General features: G+C 42.9%; 2 protein-coding genes across 2 annotated transcripts; both read right to left on the reverse strand.

Annotated features, from left to right (window-relative positions):
* Positions 1 to 11,025: 11,025 nt before the first annotated feature.
* On the reverse strand, positions 11,026 to 14,321 carry SARC_07257 (hypothetical protein). The gene is made up of 4 exons (XM_014298809.1): positions 14,161 to 14,321; positions 13,896 to 13,928; positions 13,161 to 13,226; positions 11,026 to 12,756 (listed from the first exon to the last, which is right to left on the reverse strand). Exons 1-4 carry the CDS (start codon positions 14,246 to 14,248, stop codon positions 11,123 to 11,125), a joined length of 1,821 nt encoding a protein of 606 aa, XP_014154284.1. The 5' UTR covers positions 14,249 to 14,321; the 3' UTR covers positions 11,026 to 11,122.
* Positions 14,322 to 15,998: 1,677 nt separating this feature from the next.
* SARC_07258 (hypothetical protein) lies at positions 15,999 to 17,755 on the reverse strand. Its single transcript, XM_014298810.1, has one exon. It carries the CDS (start codon positions 17,611 to 17,613, stop codon positions 16,351 to 16,353), a length of 1,263 nt encoding a protein of 420 aa, XP_014154285.1. The 5' UTR covers positions 17,614 to 17,755; the 3' UTR covers positions 15,999 to 16,350.
* Between the last annotated feature and the right edge of the window lie 58 nt (positions 17,756 to 17,813).

Raw genomic sequence — 17,813 nt, forward strand, 5'->3', positions numbered from 1 at the left:
TATATATAGAAAGTGGAAATTCTCACCTTGCTTTCTCACCAGTGTACATGGCAAAACCAATAGAGTTAAATAGTGCGAACAGGCAATTTATACATATTGTGGGACATTACCAGAAATTGGCGTATTAAGAAAATGGCACGACACATGGATTGTGTACTAAAACCTAACCTTCAAATACTTACCTATGACTATCAGATCATAATCAAAGTCATGGTGTAGTCTTGTGGACGCAGAGAAGCATCGAACGAAGTTCATCTCCAGTACACCTGTGCGTGCAGATCGCATCATACGCCGAAGGGATGTGTTGCGCACATTTTGGGCGGTAAGGAGTCTCCCTGCCATCGTGATTGTCATTTTTCTGGTATTCAGTATTTTCTTCTTTTCGTAATTATATGTTGAAAGAACACGGGGGACAACTAACACGCTAGTCCGTGAGATTGCGCGTACCGTAACGAATGCTTTATATTCTCAAACTCTGCCTTACTAGTACAAAGTTTCTTTGTTTATCCGGATATGATATGAGGTGATCTAGAGCGAGAAACACTGTACGCCTGCTCAACCACACAAATACACACTATACGTAGATGGGGTAACACCTCTTTCAACGGACTATATGCCATTCCTAGATTCCAAAATCCAGGTGGTTTATTATTACCCCTCCTGAGAAAGGTTGTAATAGAATATTCCTATTTTCTTCAGGGGCCTTGCCCTCCAGAGACCAAAAAGCAATACAGAGACCAAAAAGCAATAGGCCTATTAGGATATTCCACTGTGGCAAGTTTCCTAAATAGGACTCCTGAGCGGCCCGCCAAAAGTTATAAATTATTCGGATCGTTCTTATCACGAAATCCGTCGTAACATTCATCTTTGCAAACATCTTCTTCTGGGGTACACGGAACCGTTGCTGTCGCATACAATTCAGTAGCCAATGCCACTTTCAAAGCTCTACCCATTGCAAACTGGTCTTGAGCGCTATGCAGTTTTTCTGCGGCTGTGCGAGCAGCCTTCGCGGCCTTCGCAACCTGCTCATCCGTCAACTTCCCATTTGCATTCCTTGGGGTTGGTACTTCCACGGGGTGGTGTCGTCACCGATCGCACCCTTCAAGAAGGATGCAAAATCCACAGCATAGAGGTCGGCATCCGCTACTGCTATCTTACGCCATTTAAACATAGCTTCCATTAAAACTTGACTAGGTAATGTCGTAATAAAGTTTGTGATTTTTTTGTTGTTGAACAATATGCTATCCTTACGACAGTCTCTGATCAAACCACGACGGGGTTGAGAGTTTGTTTGGTGCAAGAGTCTGTAGAGAGGAGAATAATTCCTCACAATACGTATCAATCGCCACCGATAAGAAGTACACGCTGGTGGAAGATCCCGTCCAGCTACATCCCACAAAGCTGATCCGAGAACAAACGGAAAATTCGGCCATGAACAGCTTCTTCCTGGTCAGGGTCAATTGCCGTACAGTCTCGCGTTGTTATACGCACTGCTAAGGCATCCAACGTGGGTTGATGGAATTGGCCCTTGAGACCAGCAAATTGCTCCATACCCTCCTTCTCTGCGATACAGGGACAGACAAAACTGTGTGCATGACGGCTCAAGAAATAATAATAAACTAACAATAATAATAAACTAACAATAATAATAAACTAACCTGAAACGTGAAGATGCTCTCAGTCATGAATGTTGATGTTAAGATCCCAGTTTCGAAACGAATGACCTGAGTACTGTATAATGTAAGTCGCAAGAGCTAAATATAGATCACACAAAACTTCTATCCTTGAAATTGTCCGTATGTTGTAGTATACTCCTAATGAAACCAAAAGGAGGGGTCTACCTGTAATAGCCGGGCCTCCACATTAGACTGTTATAAACGTACTCTTAAGCAGTACGTAAACTATAAACGTACTCTTAATAGTACGAGGAATTTAAGTCTCCTAAATGGTTTTTAACGGTTTTATTAATTAATACCTTTTTTTACATATCAGATATTTGGATAAGGCCATTAAAAGCCCAGATTAAAATGCCAAAGATATGATTTGGACGACTAGTTCTATTAATAGAACTACGATTACTTCCAAATCTATTTATATCTGAATACTTCGGTAGCGAGATGGCTCAACCGAATATAGGTTTCTAGGGACTATTAGCGTTACCTAGTTTAGCCTCCGTTCAGCCAACCAGATGTGCCAGTCTGATGAAGGCTAAGTCGGTAATTCTTGATAAGTGGCAAGTTATTGGTTAATGCAATAACTATGGACATCAAGAGTATTTTTTCTTCTTTTCTTTTTTTCTTCTAAAGATATAATTTTTTTGAGTCTCTCGGATCGCCCCCAACGAAACATGCCATAGTTTCTAGTAGAGCGTCAACGAAACGCTAAATAAAATCCCTTCGGCGAAAACAGTACTGCGAGGATTGTATACAGGCAATGTCTCAGCCTCACAATCCCTCACAGTATTGCTGTTTCCACGAGGCATACCTAACTTTACCAAAAGACTCATTTCGTTTATTTACTTCGAATTTCACGATACTTAAACTTAACCTAAGCGTTTAATTACTCTAAGGCGTTAATATCGCCTTGATAGACCGAATCTTACACATTTTAAAGTTAGAAAAGGTATCAACTACTTAGACTACTTGAACGTAAAGGTAGAGAACTACCACGGAATTTTCCTAAGCACAGTCATTCCTGAAGAGAAAAAGACTAAAGTCATAAGTTAAGATTATGACAAAGAAAGACAATACACCTGCAAAGAAACGCAAGGCTGAACGTAAGAAGATGGAGAGAGAAGCCGCTAGCGCTGCCGCAGCTACTGCTGCCGATGCGTTTAACCGCACCGTAGCCGAGGCACTTGTCTCCGACAATGATAGTCAACAGGACAATGCTTCGGATAAGAATGTAGCCACTCCGATTAAAGAGACTACTCCTATAGATAGAGCCCGAGGGCCAACTATTGCCTCAACTTCAAAGCTTGCATTTACGAAGACAAGAAGTGAGACAAGGGACATGTCTCAAGACGCACCAACTCATTCTTCTGACGAAACTCAGCAAGAAAAGTTCCCAATTATAAGGGAGTTCCCAATTATAAGGGAGTTCCCAATTATAGGGGACAAGGACAAATCTCAGAAAGAACCTATAATGTAACCAGAAGAGGAGGTAAGCTCAAGTGGCAAACCTGAATCTACGTCCGAGACTACTAAGCTAACGCGCATAAGTAAGTTAATTACTGAAAACACTGATTTTAAGAATGAGTTGGCTACCCTTATGAAAGACTTGACTGTTGAACGTCTAGATTGATTGTATAGATCAGAAAAACATACACAGCACTTACGCGAGCATGTTTCTCCAGGCATTACTGAAGCTCTGAAGAAGTGGACAGAACGTCGACAGGCAATTACGCCCGAAGAACGTAAAGACTCGAGCGCTACACCTGTGGCATATGAGCCAGATATGCTCAGCGTATTTATACCTTACGAGGCACTACCACCAGAACTTTAGGTTGAGGGTATTATAGACCCAGAGGCAGGTAGAAATACTCCGCCACTTTTACCCAATTGGGATGACAATCGTCGGAAACCAATTAAGTCTGGGTATGTTATCCAGACGCATGAATCACCCAATATTATAATCCAACCACTATCCGAGGAATAGAGCACCGAAAGTCCTCAACCATGGACTTTACAAGGGGTAATAAAGATGTAAAATGGAAAAGGCATTGATTAATAAAACCGTTAAAAACCATTTAGGAGACTTAAGTTCCTCGTACTATTAAGAGTACGTTTATAGTTTACGTACTGCTTAAGAGTACGTTTATAACAGTCTAATGTGGAGGCCCGGCTATTACATGGAAAGATAAACAATACAGGTTTAGAGGTGCACCTTTCGGGTTGCACTCCTTACCAGCATTCTTCCAACAAGTAATGGAGGAAATGTTCGCAGACATTCCTAACGTGCAAGTCTATATAGATGACATAGTCATCTTTTCCAAGACTAAGGGCGAACATGCCGCATTAGTCAGGCGAGTCCTTCAGAGACTCAACGAACAAAACTTCAAAATTTACGAGAAGAAATGTCACTTCGCCATGAGCGAAATACAGCTCATAGGCTACCATATATCTGGGGAAGGTATTAAGATCGACCCCGGTAAGGTGGAACACCTGTTAGATTGGCGAACACCAACTACAGGAAGAGATGCGAACAGCATGTGTGGGTTTGTAAACTTCTATTCAGATGGAGTACCACATTTGGCTGATTATCTTAAACCCTTTGGACACTTAAGATGTCATAAAGGCAAACTAGGAGACTTGTGGACTAAAAAGTGTGATGACGCATTTCGCAGTTTCGGGTCTATCAGGTTGCGTCGGAACAGTTGCTGTATGCAGGCAAAGTGGCTGGTAGTGAATTGGTGGCCATCGTTGCAGACAGGGGTTACCATGCAATTACATAGTCTAGTCAAGCCCTATCCGTAAGCCATTTTTAGTTTCCCATCGTTGTTCGCATAATTTAAAGATAAGAAGTGAACCATATGTCATATAGCGGGTTCCTAATACACGTAATAGGAATATCTGCGTACATCTGAAATTTCAGAATACATAAATCGCAAACACAAGATATTGATAACAATCCGCATTTGAAAATGCAATAGAAAACAATAAGTAGTCGGTGTCACAGTAGTCAACGAAGTAGACACAGTCGACATAGTAGGAGTCAGCAGAGTGATAGTCGACATAGAAGTCGGCAAAGTAGCAGTCGACGCTCTACTCAGCGTAGTAGTAGTCGACGTAGTAGCACCCACCCACAGTAGTAGCCAGCATAGTAGTCAGCACAGTAGCCACAGCATTTAACATAGTAGCAGTCGAAATAGCTACGTAGTAGTCGACTTGGTAGCAGTCGTCATGGTATTCGGCACAGTAGTAATCGACATAGTAGCAGTCGATGTAGTAGTCGGCACAGTTGTAGTCGAAGTCGCAGCAATAAACATTGTAGTCAACTAGTAGTCACAGTAAGTGTTCAATGTAGTAGCAGCTGGCATAGTAGTCGGCACAGTAGTGGTTGACATAGTGATCAGTATAGTAGGACTCGACGCATTAATAGTTAGCACCGAAGTAGTCCACATAGTAGCAGTCGATGTAGTAGTCGGCACAGTTGTAGTCGAAGTCGCAGCAATAAACATTGTAGTCAACTAGTAGTCACAGTAAGTGTTCAATGTAGTAGCAGCTGGCATAGTAGTCGGCACAGTAGTGGTTGACATAGTGATCAGTATAGTAGGACTCGACGCATTAATAGTTAGCACCGAAGTAGTCCACATAGTAGCAGTCGATGTAGTAGCCGACACAGTTGCAGTCGACGTAATAGAATTCGACATAGTAGTCAGCACAGTCTAGCAGTTGATGTATTTGTCGGCACAGTATTAATAGGCGCAGTAGCCGTTGTTCACAGTCGAGTTATCGGAACAGTAGCCACAGTAGTGGTTGACGTAGTAGCAGTCGACGTAGTAGTCGATCCAGTAGTGGTCGGAATGGCGATCAGCATAATAGTACTCGACGCAGTAGTCTGGCACAGTAGTAATCAGTCGATGTAGTAGTCGACACAGGTGCAGTCGACGTAGTAGCATTCGACATAGTAGTTGGCACAGTAGCCATAGTAGGGGTCGACCTAGTAGCAGTCGAAATAGTAGTCGACGTAGTAGCTATTGACACAGTTGTCGGCACAGTAGTCACAGTAGTGGTCGACGTAGTACATAGTAGTCGGTACAGTAATCACAGTAGTGGTCGACGCAGTTGCAGACGACATAGTAGTCGACGCAGTTGCAGACGACATAGTAGTCGACAGATTAATAGTCGACATAGGAGTCGCCATTGTAGCAGTCCACGTAGTAGTCAGCGAAGTGTTAGCCAACGTAGTAGCAGCCACCAACAGTAGCAGCCGGCATATTTGTCGGCACAGTAGCCACAGTATTTGACGTAGTGGCAGTCGAAATAGCTACAAAGTAGTCGACTTGTTAGCAGTCGCCATTGTAGTCGAGCATGTGAATGTAATAATCGACGTAGTCGCAGTCGGTGTAGCAGTAAACATAATAGTCAGCACAGAAGTCACGGTAGTGCTCAATGTAGTAGCAGTCGGCATAGTAGTCGGCACAGTAGTAGTCGACATAGCGATCAGCATATTTCCACTCGACGCAATATTGGGCACAGAAGTAATTGGCGTAGCAGCAGTCGATGTGAATAGTATTTGACGAAGTTGCAGTCGACGTAGTAGCATTCAACATAGTAGTCGGCACAGCAACCACAGAGTGGTCGACGCAGTTGCAGTCGACATAGTAGTCGGCAACAGAGTAAAAGTCGACACAGTGGTCGACATTGCAGCGGTCGACGTAGTAGTCAGCGTAGTAGCAACCAATGTACTCGCAGCCACCCACAAAAGCAGCCGACATAGTAGTCGGCACAGGAGTGGTCGACGTTGTAACAGCATATATAGTGATCGGCACAGTACTAGTCGACATAGTAGTCGGCACAGTAGTCACAGTAGTCGATGTACTTGCAATCGACATAGCAACATAGTAGTCGGCATAGCAGTAGCCGTCATAGTAGTCGACACATTGGTAGACGACATAACAGTGGGAATAGTAGTAATTGCCGTAGTAGTCGGCAAAGTAGTGGTCGACGCAGTAGCAGCGATATAATAGCCAGTACAGTAGTAAACGACGAAGTAGCAGTTTGCTTGATAGTCGGTACAGTGATTGTCGAATAGTAGCAGTCGGCGTAGTAGTCGGCGTAGTAGGCAGTCGACATATTAGTGTGTACAGTATTTAAATAGTTGACACAATAGTAGTGGGCACCATAGTCACAGTAGTAGTCGATGTAGTAGCAGTCGACATAGTAGTCGGCATAGTAGTCGGCACGGTAGTTACAGTAGTCGGCGTAGTAGTAGTCGACATAGCAATATAGCAGACGGCAGAGTAGCAGCGTTCATAGTGCTCGACACAGTAGTAGTCAACATAATACCCGGCATAGTAGCAGTCGCCACTATAGCAGTTGCCATAGTAGTCGGCACAGTAGTAGTCAACACAGCAGTCGATGTAGTAGCAGCCGACATAGCAGTCGGCGCCAAAGTAATAGTCGACATAGTAGTCGATACAATAGTCAAAGTAGTCAAAAGAGAATCAGTAGACATAATAGCATAGTAGTCGACATAGTATCAGTTGACATAGCAGCATAGCAGTCGCAATAGTTGTAGTAGACACAGTAGTCGGCACAGCAATAGTCGACGTAATAGTCGGCAGAGTAGCAGTCGACATAGGGATAATATTATTTATTTCAAAAACGGCAAGTAGTAGTCAACACAAAACCGATAAAGTATTCACAGTAGTCAGCGTAGTAGTAGTCGACGACGTAGTGTTCGCCACAGTAGCCACATTAGTCGACGTAGTATCAGTCGACATAGTTGTCGCCACTGCAGTCATAGTGGTCGACAGAGTAGTCACAATAGTCGACGTAGTAATAGTCATACGTTTTAGTCGCCACTGTAGTCATAGTACTTGACGTAGTAGAAGTCGACTTAGTAGTCGTCACAGTAGTCGTCAACGCAGTAGTCGGCACAGTAGTCATAGTATTCAACGCATTAGCAGTCGACGTCATAGCCGGTACTGTTATGGTCGTCGTAGTAGTAGTTGACGTTGTAGTAATAAACGCAATATTCGGCATTGTAATAAACTCGTCGATGGTAAAAGGCGAATTTCGTGCAATGGACAGAACTGCTGCCGCGAATCCCTTTTTTCTTTCCCGAGTTATCTTCTCCATCGTTATCAGAAAGTAATTATGTCGTCTTTCCAGTAGTTAAGGAACTTTCTAAACTCTGCAGTGACTTCTTACACATGATGAAGTAAAAAAGTTAGTAGCCAACAGCTCCGTATCAAAATCCAAACCTCATTTACTTTGAGTGCATTTTCACCGTTATCGTTCAGAATGTCTAATTGGGTTGATACTTCTTGTTCATTGAAATCGCCTTCCATCACTACCTACGGCATTATCCCTTTCGCTAATAATGCCTTTATTAGTCGATCTGCGATCAGTCAAGTTGATTTCGTTCTGCTTCTTGTCTTCATTCTTCACATCGAACCCTTATATACACAGACGTGATAAATCAGTTTCATAAGCTATATCCTCATGAGGTTCACATTTATCAAAATTGCCAATCGAATATACTGCAACATCTTTACCTTTGACCCGTCTTCCTTTCAGTTGTTTGTCCTATGCAGTTAGGGGATTAAGCTTTGCTACTTTCCAACTATAAGGGCGTATCAATAGGCACATCAAGGTTTGATCTTTCCTTCCTGCTGCGTGTCCGTAGTGATGAACTTCAGTATGTGAGGTAGTAAGTCGGTTGTCCTTTTCACTGCCTTGCTTTCAAATTGAAAACATCTTTTGCTCATTAATAAAATAAAATACGTTGAACTGTTGCACGTTTCGAGTGCGCCATCTATCAATTCATGTATGAATTCACATGCTTTTGTTTTCCAGAGTAAAGAGTGAAAATTTATGGCACCTCGGCTCATTGCAAGCTCATCTCTGGCCCAACAATTGGAAATAACGAGTCGTCCTTGCAACACTTTATCTATTTAGTATTTGAAGATAGTCGTTTAGGATAGAATGGAGTATTTTAGTCCTCTCTTGTCTCCCAGGACGATTCCTTTCGATTTCATTCTGTCTACAACAGTTAAGTAATTAACATATAGACACTGATGTAGATTCGACCAACGATATTCAGCCATAGTGGCGCTGAACAATATCACTGGCATCTCATCATGAGTTTCATGCCTCGACAATACTGCGGGGAGCTTTTGATCCCAACACTGTGGCCAGTAATCTGGTAAGCCAGAGAGCGAATGGTTTGTCGTCGGGGACTAGTATTCGAGCGCGGTTCTTCTTTCTCTGTAGATTTCTCTGACTCGCTTGTTTTTTTCTACGCTACCAGATTACCTATCCGGTCCGGTATGTCTGCTCCAAACTGTTTCACCACGTGTAAGTACATGTTAAAGTTTACTGCCGAGCCTACGTATTCATCACTTAAAGTTTGAATATTGGATGACGCTCTTTATCTTCCGTCATGCGCATTGCCGATATACTGTCAGCATATTTTTCCCAGCTCGCAGGAATATCTTTACTAGTAGACCCATCGGGATTCACTACAACACATGGCATAAAATAACATGGCCACGATTTACCCTAGAAGAATATTCAATCTATCATATAGGAACGACTGTTCAATAACCGCAGCTAACTGTTCTGTTGTAGTTGTATCCGACTCTACACCTGGGTGGTCTCGAACACCATCAGATATATAACTACCAAATCCATGTCGCCGTATTTAGGGCCGTACCTAGCAGAGTTTCAATGCACAATAACTATACACTTCACAGTCCTTATACCGTTAGAACATATACACGTCAAATCGTGGTAAAATATCAAAACTGTGGCCATATGACTGAGGTTCGTAAAAAAGTCAACAAGTACTCCAACATACTGGCTAGAATGATAAAAATTTTCTGGCTAGAATGATAAAATGGCCGAGGATAAAGTTCATCAATTCAACTGACAGCGAATCACGGGTCAATTAGTAGTAACACAGCAGCGATCGGTGTTCACCTGGATGATTCCGATCACAGCCAAGGCTTTTCCTTTTTCTTAAGCTAATCAATCCAGCAAGCCTTGCTCTGCTTTGAGCAGAGTGATCGATGATTCCTGCAAGTGTTCTGCAGCTATTCATTCTCATCTTTATTCGTTGCGGACTGACTTTCAAAAATAGCTTTGCGACAAATCCACAGTGCACTAATCCAAAAAGTTGCCACCCAAAAGTGCGCGATTAATGCCAATTCGGGACGAGTCCTCTTTGTATTTGGCCATGTACTAGCACCTGTCACGATATATTGTTTATTTACCTATTCGGGTACAGCACCAAACTTGCATATTGGGTGCGCGGCCTCGATCGATATATGGTTTACTTTCAGTGACAGTATCCTTTTTATGTCTTAACTCACGCGCTCCGTCTCTTAGTTGCCTTCAAATATGTATGTATCAACTACTAGACCCGTGGGTCCAACGTACGCACAGGAAAACCAAATATGTGACGGAATTCTGCATTTATTGTATTACGAAGAACTTCTTTGTATGCGAGTGTGTGTGATGTGGGTAATGTACAACAAAGCCGCGCATAGACAATGCTTGGTTTATGTTACTAGAACTTTGCCAGGAATAGCACGTATAGCCGAGGACAACTTTTACCGAAAAATTGATTATAGGGACAATAGTTGTAGGTAAACATACCGTTGGATATAGTCAACTGATCCGAACAGGTCAATCAACAAATAAAATACTCAGTCGAGTATTCAATGAATCCTAGGCGGCAAAGGCGAGTAGTAGATAGCATAGAGTAGTAGATAGTATTATTCATCGCAGACGTTTTCATCGTAGACGTACAGCTACACATACTATATAATTGCATAATGAGATCATACCTGTATGATCTGTTACAATGTGTTAACTTCATATCAAGAAACAAAAACTTGAGGAATTTTATAGAACGCAGTTGTAAATGCTGACCGCGTAAATATGATCATACCTATAGGCAACTCAAAGAATAGCACAGTAGAATAGAGCATGTCTAAATCCAATGCCAGATCATTTCTCATTTCTCGGCCAGGATTGTGTGGAGCAGCCACTCATGCATACAGAGCACAGTTTGCCATAATCTACTAAGCCATTAGGCATGTTTGTTCCTGTGTAATCTCGAAAGAGGAACTTGGGAATTTACTTGTCTGGATATGATAAAGAACGTGACCGATGATTTGGGTGCAATCGGCACTGAATGGCTTGCACACGAACATCATCATGTTTGCGAGTGAATGAGTTCAAACTATAGCCTGGCGAGAACATAGTGACAGTTTCAAAAGCTGCTCTCCAGATCATCTCAGTAGGAAGAAAGTCACAAGCACACTAGGGACATGGAACAATTGAGTCAAGTATAAAGATAGGAATTTATTGGTTGTCACTAGTTACAATACTTGCAGGTTATTTACTTACGCTTCATATGAAGGGCGAAGACGGCTATATGGTCTTTTCTAATAGGGAGTGTGTCGGATATGCGTCATGGTGGCCGTACCCCTCTTGTTTAGATAGTATGACAAACAAACCACAAAGAGTGACAGCACACAGCACACCAAAACGTACAATGCTGGGCCCCACGCGGACCAACCTCTGACCATCGCATCGCAGATAAGCGGCCCACATCCACCGAATACACTTACGGCGATGTTGTATGCAAAGAAACCACTCGCACGCATGTTAGTGGGGAAGGCCTCAGCTACCCACAGAAATGGTGTGGCACATAAGCACCCGTTCACCACTCCCATCAAGGCTTGTATGATGTAGAATACCGCGATATTGTTGACGTTGACGAGCACTGCCCACGCAGGTACACTGAAGACAACTAGAGAACCCACACCCCACATCATCTGGTTGCCTACGCCATAGCCATCCACCAGTACACCACTGAAAGGCCCCACCACCACCGCAATGGCATTGCCCACCACAGCCATGCCCATGGCCGAACTCGCACTGACATTGTGCTCGTCACGGATGTAGTCCAAACTGTACACCAGCGTCACGTACCATGTACACGAGTATGCTGCTAATCCAAACAGAACCGTGAACGTCTGGTAGGGATACAGCATCACCAAATCGCCCAACGGGAACTTCGACCGCTGATTCGCACTGGCGAGTGACAGCCTCTTGGCCTCCATCTTGTCCTGTTTATACTGTTTCTTGTCTGGCAGTATATTCCCCTCCGAGGGCGGCACCGCAAGACCCTCTTCCTGGGCCCCAGGATCAGCACCATCCTGCCATTGAGGCGTCGGCAACACGGCTCTATCCTTCTGCACATTCTGCATGTTCATACGTGGTACACGCGCACCCGTGATATCATCCACCTCGTACTCCGTATCATCCATAGCCTCTCCCTCATTACCTGCCGTGACCTGTGTGGCGTATGCCTGTAAGGGTGGTGTGGTTGTGCTTGCTGGACTCACATCCATCTCACGCTCAGGATCGTCATGCGCGCTCAAACCTGCGATGTCACTTTTATCTCCCCATTTCGCGGAGGTATCTTTGTCGTCAAATGTAATGCTGGTGGTGATCGAGGGGTCCTGTGGGGCTGCGGATATGTGTGCAACATCGTTGCTGTCCATCTTTTGACCAGCCTTCTCCAGAGCTACCATATCCAAAAACTCATCGGTTTCCTCTAGATAGTTCCGGCCATACAATGCAAAGCATCCCGGTATGATAGCCAGGAGAAACGGCACACGCCATCCCCATAGCAGCATGTCCTCGTCACTCAGTGCAAGGTGCAGAATGAGAATGACCATACTAGACAACATAAACCCAATGGACGCCCCAATACCCACAGTAGCCGATAGCATGCCCAACACATGCTTGTCCTCATGCTCAGCCAAGTACGTAGACACACCGCCTATCTCGCCCCCAGTGCAAATGCCCTGCACCACGCGAAGGATTATCAGCATAACCACGCCGATAACGCCTGGAACGTCACCACAGCAGTAGCTAGAAGGCAGACATCCCTGACCCACAGTGGAGAGGATCATGCCCAGCAGAGAGATTAGGAGGGCTGTCCTGCGTCCACAGTGATCAGCCACCCAGCCGAGCATCAGCGCTCCCAGAGGACGTGCTAGGAATGTAACTGCGCAGAAGCAGCGCGGAAGGCATGGTGCGTGTTAGTACGAGTGTCGTATGTGCTTCTTGTTAGTTTGCGAGGAGAGGGTGTCCTATATATGGCGAGCAGATGTGCATTTTAGGGTTTATATCGAGGTAAAAGATGAAATGATGTGCAGATTCATCTGACTTGTAATGGACTCGTGATCACGCCGCGCTTACATGATGTAATACAAAGTATGCACGATGCGTGGAGATTGTTTATATGGGGAATATTAGGTATATTAGTTATATGCCAGCATAGTGGACGTATCATAAGCATAAGGTCCATTTGAAACTCTTTACACACTACCAATAACTTAACTTGTATTTGAATATACATTGTAACCAAACTGCAATCAGTGAAACACAAGGATGTTTATAAACACTTACCAGCATAAGCAGACCACGTCGCGAGCGAGCCCGATCCGTTGAAGAAATTCTGTTCAATTTCATTTACTGTGATGGAACAACCGGCAAGGTATATGAGCAACTGGAGGGCTTTCACATGGGTAAAAAATACAACGTTATACTCGGACATTAAACCACGTGAGAAAATGGTATAGCTCGCAAGCCCTTCATCATCCCAAGGTCTGCCTTACGTATCACGCAACACCCGGGGGAGGGGAATGTTGAATATGAACGACGTTGAAAAAGGGTGCGTTTTTTTTGCAGTGACAGCTATACACAACGCACGGGAATACCAACTGCATGCACTGATAGAAATATACTATTGAGGTACAGGTGCGTTTATCCTTTTATACCAATGAATATATTTGTACCGTACGTTCACACAAGTGCACACCGATACGAACCAATTTAATAACGGCACCACGGCCATTGAACAACAACTTTGTGTCTGCTCTAATGAGAGCATTTGCAAGTACATAGAGCGCATATGTTTGTACATGTGAATAAGCGGGAATGAACACCATCAAACATTATTTGTAGTTGTTCACACAAACTGCTACACTACTATAAGCGTTCATGTATAGGGCTATAGTCATATCAAGAATACACTCGATCACTATAGGATTCACGACTAACTAGCTGTGCTTCTGAGACAGCAACTATTGCATATAATTCTTAAGCGCGAAATGTCAAGGCAAAGAACTTTATGCCACATACCTAAATACCCAAAGACACTGAATTCGTACCATTCTGCAAGGGAGAAAAAGTATACAAAGGTTTAGTGAGGTTGATTGCAGTACCCCCTTTGACTATACATTACCCCTTTAGCAACTGGAAAAGTATAAATATTTTTCCGAAAGAATTGACACTATAAATGAAATGCATTGGAAAAAACTGAACACGGCTTAGATTCTCAGTTTACATAGGCAACGAAGCTGCATTCAGTTGGAATCAGTTGGAAAAAGTTGGTTTGATTACTTACCCAAAACGTTGCCAACGAAGATGAACCATGTTTTGTGGGTAGCCACTTTCGCTTTGTTGAAGTACCTGGGAGGCAAGTTGAATACCATAGTGCTGGTGTGGTTATCTACACTGTACTAATTACACAGTGGACCTTATGCGCTTTCGAAAGCATCAATATACAGTATGTTTTCAGTGATTTAATAGCAGTCGCATACCTATATACAACTGGTTGCCCTGTGCCCAGTGGGTAGTGATGAGTCACAATCAAGGGCCCAGGGCCCAGCCTTCAGAGTTTAGAGGCTGTCCCAGTGCGCGCACTTCAGTATTTGTTTCTGTTATGATTCTTGCGGATTTGAAGCAATCTGGCAGTATGCAACAAGTTCGTAACCTCGAATATGTATTTAATATGTTTTTAATGTCTGAATATTGAATAGTTAAAACACGAATGTCCGAAGTTGAATATACGACGGTATACATTTAGTTGTACTGTATTCAGTTTACAACGAAAATTCTATATCCACACAATCATGTTTTTATCGTTTATTCACTTATCAGTAATCTAAATCTATGTGGAATTTAATCTATTTTATTTTTCCGAAGAAAATATAAATTATGCTACACACACAAATCCCTGTAAATTATACAGTACAAATTTGTATAGATGATCTATTGAATGACTACTCTGCAATTGCTATATAAATTTCTCCCATCAGTCTATACATGTATCAACATAGATGTAAGCGCACCAAGAGAGGATAACAATAGGACCAAAGTGCATGTTTACCACATGTTAGCGGGTTTGCACCATATCAGCACCCTGTTAAACAGATCAGAGCTGTTTGAAGTGAACTACTTCATTATGTGCTGTGTGCTCTGCTTACAATATCTATGCACCACGTGAAAGTTCAGTTGTTGCGCGGTATAGATACTAAAGAGTGTCATGGTATTTTTATTGGTCTCGGATCTGAGATTTCTTATATACTCGCTACGTGTACTATAGATGCATAGCATAGCAGTTTGATAATTTTCTCATACTATTCCGAAATGTATGCTGTCTAACAGGATTTAAATGCTGTGCCCTAAACCAAAAAGCTAGACCCAAGGAATCTATCACAATATCCACCACAGCTGTATAAGCTTTATGCTGCAACTCGACCAAATTTCACCTTATTCGACGGTTTATATCTTTATTTCCTACCCGCGACGCACGAAGTCGTAGCTGACTGAACAGCATGTACTGCGCGTATACGTAGTTACCCTAGGTCTCAATACTACAGCCAACGCAATATTTAGTTGCGTAATATATATTACATGAAACCAATTTTCAAAGCTTATACTATATGACATATTTTCGAGATTCAGCGAAGTAAGTCTGTTTGACATGTATTATATACACATAATAAACATCTCCAAAGCATAATCATCTTGCACAATATATAAATGCGAAAGTTGAAACGAGAGGTGTATGTACATTTATTGCCTGCATCGTATGACGCTGTAACTACAATACAACGCAGTGAATATGTCTAAAATATTTGTATAATACATATCAAACTTTCCTTTAAATAACACTTTAATAAGCATCTGAAATTGCGACGAGATTTGTATGCACGTTTTATATCTTGTACCAAAAGCTATATTGATAATAATCAATGCAGCAAATCTATTTGCGACATGTATATACACATAAACATCTCCAAAATTTATTCATCGTATGCTTATGTGCATGCGGAAAGTCGAGGATGTGCATCAGAAAAAAATGTGGTTCTACATAACATGTGGAAGGCCCTGTGTTCGCAACGTTGCCCATACATTCTATAACGTTTCCAACGAGCTGACCCCAATACAAGTATATCAGCTTTATATTTAAGTTGGTTGAGAAGATACATTTTATTTAGGGATGCCTTCTAGGGCCTCACAGATGGTTGTATCGCACGCCGGCATCACCGTAAAATCGTTGGCTTCAACGCGATAGTGGCGTCCAGGTCCGTTGCATTACGTCGCGGGTGACGATTTACATTGATGCATAGGAATATGTAGGTCTAGATTCGTACAAATTTAAGAACAATGTGATATTTGGCCATATATATATATATACATACATGTATATATATATATACATAAACTATATATAATTATAGTTATGTGAAGATATAGGTGTTCGGAATACACACTAATACGCATATATATACGAATATATACAGCGAAATTAATGTCCCTGTAGTCGTCCCTCCATACGATCTTCCAGCCCTGGGTCGTCCACACTGTAACGTGAATACTGACTGAGTGTGCTATACGTACGTGTTGTCGTCGATCTTGTGCTTTGTGATGAATGTGAGCGTGAATATGAAAGTGGGTGACTTCTGCTATTCGCACGGTGTTGAGCACCAAATGTTCCATGCCCCTCGTCCAGCAGCGCACTGTTGCTTTCGAGATCTTCTGCTTCTTTAGCCGCCTTTGCACGCTCCGCCATCATGGTCTGTTGATACAGCCAGAACCCAACAGTCTCAACGCAGTATGCAAAGATTTGCTGATTGGATACGTGATTCCCCATCACGACGACACCGCCAATAATAGTGGCAATGTTCTTGATTTGTCCCACGATTTTGAGCGTGAGTGTGCTGGTCTCGTTAATAACTGCCAGCACCATGATCTGCACAACGAAGCCCATAGTGGAATACACCAAGTACAGCATCGGCTTGGCCAACACCTTTTCGTAGTCTTTCTGTGCGATAAACCTGGGAATCTCATCGAATGCAGCAAACAACACAAGCCACACAGATGAGGCAGGAGCTATATAGTACAGACTGTCCATCAGAGCCATTCGCCCTAAGAGAGTCTCAGTCCACACAGAGCGAATGGCATCCATGATATCCGAAGCGAAGAATACGGCCACGCCAATCAAACTAAAGGACACCTCGCCAAAGGCAGCAAACAAACACCCGCAGGATATGACTACAACTGAGAGGATGAGGTTGCCAGAGGGGTTGAGTAATCCAAATAAGAACATCACCAACATAACGTCAATTGGCGATGCGGCTTTGAGCATCTGCACAAAACTCACGGGCAGGAATAGATACACCGCCCCACTCAGACCCAGGGCTATAGCGGTCATACCAGACAACGGTATAATCACGGTGCAGTACTCACGCACAGTTAACTCGTGATGGGCTAGCCATGGCCGTGACAGAATGGCAATGATACTACTAACTATCTGTCCCGCACCCGTCATTAACAAGGGGTATTTGAAATTATCTGTGCGTAGAATGTACGCGCCGATGAGGATGTTGGCTGAACTGGTACACGCCCAGAGGATGCATGCCACCACTGCACGATAGATGCGATAGTTCGGCGCCTCTTCTGAGCCTATACTGTGTGTGCTGCTATTGTCATCATCCTTCGCCGTCGATGGTAAGAGAGTGCGTCTCTCGTCATCGAGTCGTGCTTCATCTGATCCTACAACTACACTCATAGCTAGATTGACCTGCTGCTGAACACTCGCAGAGTTTGTCCTTCAATGATTTTTAGTTGAATAATATACTAACCATATATATATGCAGACACCTGATATGTATATATATATATATGTATATATATATATATATATATATATATGTGTGTGTGTATATATATATATAATTATTATATATATGTATATATTATATATATATA

Source organism: Sphaeroforma arctica (genome assembly GCF_001186125.1).
Source record: "Sphaeroforma arctica JP610 unplaced genomic scaffold supercont1.564, whole genome shotgun sequence".
NCBI lineage: Eukaryota > Ichthyosporea > Ichthyophonida > Sphaeroforma > Sphaeroforma arctica.